Source organism: Pyrus communis, chromosome 7 (assembly GCF_041283825.1).
Source record: "Pyrus communis isolate YQ-2024b chromosome 7, ASM4128382v1, whole genome shotgun sequence".
NCBI lineage: Eukaryota > Viridiplantae > Streptophyta > Magnoliopsida > Rosales > Rosaceae > Pyrus > Pyrus communis.
Window position 1 is genome coordinate 30,697,178 of NC_142571.1, and position 5,318 is coordinate 30,702,495.

Consider the following 5,318-nt stretch of genomic DNA (forward strand, 5'->3'; position numbering starts at 1 on the left):
AGCATTTCGAACTAAGAGTTTTGGGCCCCTTCTAGGATAAAATCCTGGTTCTACACTGCTATAAAACATTGTTATGAAAGTTTTTATTCACATGACAATATATTATTGGATCGAAACGCCATATAGTAGTAAACCAGTTTCATATAAATTGCTCTCCATATTTTGACTTCCATGTAACTGATATGTTATCATAATGATATCTCAATTTAATTAAGTAAGTTTCTGCCATGCCATACGAACCATTGCACAAATGACATGTTTGATACAATATAAGAACGTTAAATTCATGTGCCATACATGGTCATGTGGCATCTAGCAGTTTAGACTGTGTTCGTAAGTCATATACGTGTTTGTCTAACATAACTGCTACGCATTTCTTCGCATTCCGCTTCATACTTCATATGCGTTCAGTTTCCACCTCTGTCCGATTCAAAAATGGACATAGGACGAGGGCAACGCGAAGCTACACATACAGTGCAAGCAATTACCTCTACAATCCATGTGAAACTAGATCTGTCATCTTCAATATCCATGTGTAACGTTGTACTTGTGCATATTACTACACATGTTCCTATAACCAAGAAGATACGTTCAAGTCATGCATCCAGTGAGATTAAAAAGTACGATTTTACGATTCGATTGAAATGTTTAACTTAAAACAGTTTAACTCAAAATACGGAAATCTAGTCATCCAATCAACCGGTTTACAAGGCACATTGTAGAATTTTGAACAAGTTCTTCATTACCTAGAATAGAATAACCACTTAGAATACCGAAACATATTATATTTGTCAAGAAGTGTAAAATTGTATGGATGCGATCCTTGTTGTGCATCTTGATCAATAGGAAGATTTCGATGCGAGGCTTTTGTTAATGTGTTTCCGGGTTTTCCTTTATCATTTCGTCCAAACGTAAGAGTTCCTCTAAGTCTATGAATTCTTTTAGAATTCTCTTTTCTTTCTTGAATATCATTCAAAAAAATTTTGTATTGCCTAGTATTGCACCAATTAGTAAATCAAGATTCCGGACTTTTATTAAATGAAAGAAACATCCACCAAGACAAAAATATTTTCTTCAAATTATGTTTGTTCATCATATATCCTGAGAATCTTTAAATCGTATATCATATTGTCAGTTTTCGTCAAATATTATTTATATTTAATTTAAAATAAAAATATTTAAAATAATTTCTGACCGCATGCGATTAACGAACATAATTTGAAGATCCCTAAGATCGTCACAAAGAAAATCCTCATTCCCTAATATGTACGCACACGAGTCTGTTAACGAATAAAATATAATTATTAACATTATTTTAATCAATTCAAAATCCATACGATTCCTACGTTCTAGAGATAATAATCAACTTTTAATATTTTAATATTTTTATTCTATTCAAAACGATACGGTTTTAGATTTTCTAGGGGTAAGTAATTATTAATTTTTATTATTTTATTCATTTCAACAACTACTTACACGTTTTTAGCACGATTTTCGGTTGTTTCGAATGCACAGGATCCTCTGCAATCTGCACACGTGAAAGTCTATTGATTTTCTCATCAATTGTAAAGGTTTTTACCGCTTTATTCTTAATTCCTGATGTTGTTTATTTGTTTATTATTTGAATTTTAAAAATTCGAACTCGAAATTTGTTAGGTATAATTTATCATATGCAATTGTTTTATTATTATTCAATTTGTTACGTCCAACCGTTTGTCTAATGAAGAGGTTATAATGATGATAAATTAGAGAGTGATACACTTTCTGGTTTCTGCATCTATTGAAGAGGTTTTAAATGTATTATTTGATTGATAGGTCAATTTGACTTGTATTGACTCTTCCCGTTTCTACAGCAAGTACTAAACGAGTTTTTTCAGCAATGAATCTTATTAAAACAAGACTTCGCAACAAGATAGAGAGTGAGTTTCTACCAGATTCAATGGTTGTCTACATTAAAAAAAAGCTCGCCGAAAATGTTGATTCAGAGGAAATAACAAAGGATTTCAATTATATCTAGGATCGAAAAGCACAACTTGAATAGGTACTTTTTCTTTTTTTAATTTGTTAAGTTGAATAAGATTGATGATATATGTTTTCTTTTTATTGCAAATTGCAAATTTAAATGATTTCTTTGTTAAATCTAGTTGAAACTTAAGTTATGCAGGGTTATAATTTATTTACTTCAAAATATTACTTTTAGGTTTATTAGTATACAACTTAGGTAACAAAAAAAAAGGCATTTGATTTAGTAGTAATAATTTTAACTTAGCCCACCCACCAAATAATTATTGGCTCTGCTATTGTCGACAACAAAAAATCAACAAGCGTTTAGTTAAATGCATCAGTGAATAAACTAAAATTTTGTTGTTGTTTCTATTTAATAACTTATAATTTTAACACTGAAACCCTCCAATGTTCAAATTCTAAATCCGTCACTACCAACATGAATAGATTCGAAGACATTGCCGCAATAATATTTCGTATAATGTAAATCTCCTTCGTGCTTCCGGAAGAAAGCAATGCATAAAATATGGTGGCTTTTATCGCATTTGAAAGCTTAGAACAGATCCTGCGATAATGGGTTGACAAAAGAGAAAGCAATGATTTGTTGACGTACTCGTAACAATTCAAAAGAGGGTATTTCGGTCTTATTAGTCAATGAATCTCACCCAACTCATTTCCTTTTTCTTCCACGTATTCCTTTCGGTGGGAAAAAAAAAAGTCGCAGTCGCAAGTTTGTCCACAAATATACTTTTCACCTTTCACACTGTCCATCTCATCTACTTTAATCTTCATTTGGATCTAACCAACCAAAATCTTGGCTTTGTGGTTAGATTTGGAGATCTAGAGACTCCAAGATCATAACTTTTTGGCGTATGTAGTGAAAAACTTACTAGATTTAATGTATGTTAATAAAAAATCAATGTCATCTAATTACGCAATTAACGCAACAATAACCTATCTCATATTAAACAGAATCTCAATCACATTAGAAATTTTATAACAGAAGAAAGATGGTGGTAGGAAAGGAATATCCAAATTTAAGATGGAAGACTAATCAATTTTCGACGTTTAGACAAAACATCAATTCTTTCTATCGATATACATTGAATTTAATGAGTTATCAATCCGAATATGATCGACACCAAGCTAACCTTTAAACACTATCGGCCGGAAATTGCAAACACCAAGAACAAGAATTGCAAAACAAAATCTCTCTCTTCTTCTCTACATATTCGTTTTCTTCAAAGGGAAAGAAATGATTCAAAATCAAATGATTCAAATTATCAAACAACATAATACACAACACGAACACGTCCAAATTACAACATAAAAAAAAAAATACAAACCAGAATTACTTACAAAAAAGGTGGTCTTAGACTTCCTTGACCCCACTACACGTTGCATGATTTATTTGAAATACTGTCATCTTGACATTCCCGTTCACGGTAACTCATTCCGAAAGCATACAGAGAGATAGTGCTAGGCCAAGGGAAACAGACGAGTATTGGGGTTTCTTCCTTTTTTTTTTTTTTTTTTTTTCTGCATTAATGCGCGTCAAAATCAAGGACGTCCAAATATTTTCAAACATGTTGGGTAGACGCTATTAGTTAGCATTTTAAAGTCTGCAATGTGATCTCACCCTACACATTTCCTTTTTCTTCCACGTATTCCTTTCGGTGGGGGAAAAGAAAGTCGCAGTCGCAAGTTCGTACACAAATATACTTTTCACCTTTCACACAGTCCATCTCATCTACTTTAATCTTCATTTAGATCGACAATTAACCAACCAAAATCTTGGAGATCTAAATTCAAGATCATAACTTTGTGGTTGGATTTGGAGATCTAGAGACTTCAAGATCATAAATTTTTGGCCTATGTAGTAAAAAATTCATTAAATTCAATGTATGTTAATAAAAAATAAATGTCATCTAATTACGCAATCAGCGTAGCAACAATCTATCTCATATTAAGCAAAATCTCAATTACATTAGAAATTTTGTAAGAGAAGAAAGATGGTGGTAGGAAAAAAAATATCCAAATTTAAGGCGGAAGACTAATCAATTTTCGACGTTTAGACAAAGCATCAATTCTTTCTGTCGATATACATTGAATTTAATGAGTTATCAATCCGAATATGATCGACACCTAGCTAACCTTTAAACACTATCGGCCGGAAATTGCAAACACCAAGAACAAGAATTGCAAAACAAAATCTCTCTCTTCTTCTCTACATATTCGTTTTCTTCAAAGGGAAAGAAATGATTCAAATTATCAAACATAATACACAACACGAACATGTCCAAATTACAACAAAAAAACGTACAAACCGGACTTACTTACAAAAAATGCGCTATTAATTTGAGATACTGACACAATCAAGGGTATTTCTCTGTACCACTCTAATTACAACCAACAACTCAACACAAACTAGAACAAAATTATAGCTTCTTTTTTTTCACAAAAGAGGAAACGGTTACTAACTAATGTTTCAGCCAGGCTGTCATTTGGAAGCGAGCCCCGACGGCAGGGGAATGGCGGAAGCCTGGAGGAGGCGCTGGGCGTGCGAGAGCTGGTCCGCGAGGGCCAGAATTCGGGCGTGATCCATACGCGCCTGATCGACGGCCTCGGCTTCGAGCTCGCCGAGCTGAGAGCAGAGACGCTCTTCTGCCTCCTCGGCAACTCGGAGCCTCTCGCGGGCTCTCTGGAGCTCCGCCTTCATCCGCTCCTCCCTCTCCTGGCTCTGCCTCAACTCCCTCTCCAACTCCTCGTTCCTCTGCCTCAGCAGCTTCTCTTCTTCCGCTGCCGGCAGTTGCTTCGTTACCGCCATTTTTGTTGGACTCCAAAAAGCTCACAGGTCACAGCTAACAGAAAATAAACACTAACAGAAAATGAAGTGTTTGGTGGGTGCGGTGCGCAGAGTACGCTTTTAAAGGCCAAAAATGATGTGTCCAGGTTCACTGTATCTGCTTTGGTTACGAATTTGTGATTCTGCTTACGCCTTTGCGCCTGTCATAAATCTTGTCTCTTTGCGTATTTGAGTATAATCATCTCTGAAATTTTTGGCCGTTGGATCTTAATCATCAAAATTTTAACTAAATATTTTACGGCTTAAAACTTTAAAATATAGTAGAAATCTTTTGTATGATATATCTTGATGACTCTTTTGTTTAATTTAATTGGATTTTAGTTATCAAGCTAATGAGGTGACTCATCGTTTGACTTATTTCTTTTTTGATTTAAAGAACGTTATATTTGGTCAATATTGTATTCTACATTGTTATGTAACATAGACATGCCTGTGTATCACTTTCTCT

The 5,318-nt window shown here is 34.0% G+C and overlaps 1 protein-coding gene across 1 annotated transcript; it reads right to left on the reverse strand.

Annotated features, from left to right (window-relative positions):
- Window positions 1-4,203: 4,203 nt before the first annotated feature.
- On the reverse strand, window positions 4,204-4,916 carry LOC137735209 (protein RESPONSE TO LOW SULFUR 3). The gene has a single exon (XM_068474613.2). The coding sequence runs from the start codon at window positions 4,829-4,831 to the stop codon at window positions 4,505-4,507; it is 327 nt and encodes a 108-aa protein (XP_068330714.2). The 5' UTR covers window positions 4,832-4,916; the 3' UTR covers window positions 4,204-4,504.
- Window positions 4,917-5,318: the final 402 nt, after the last annotated feature.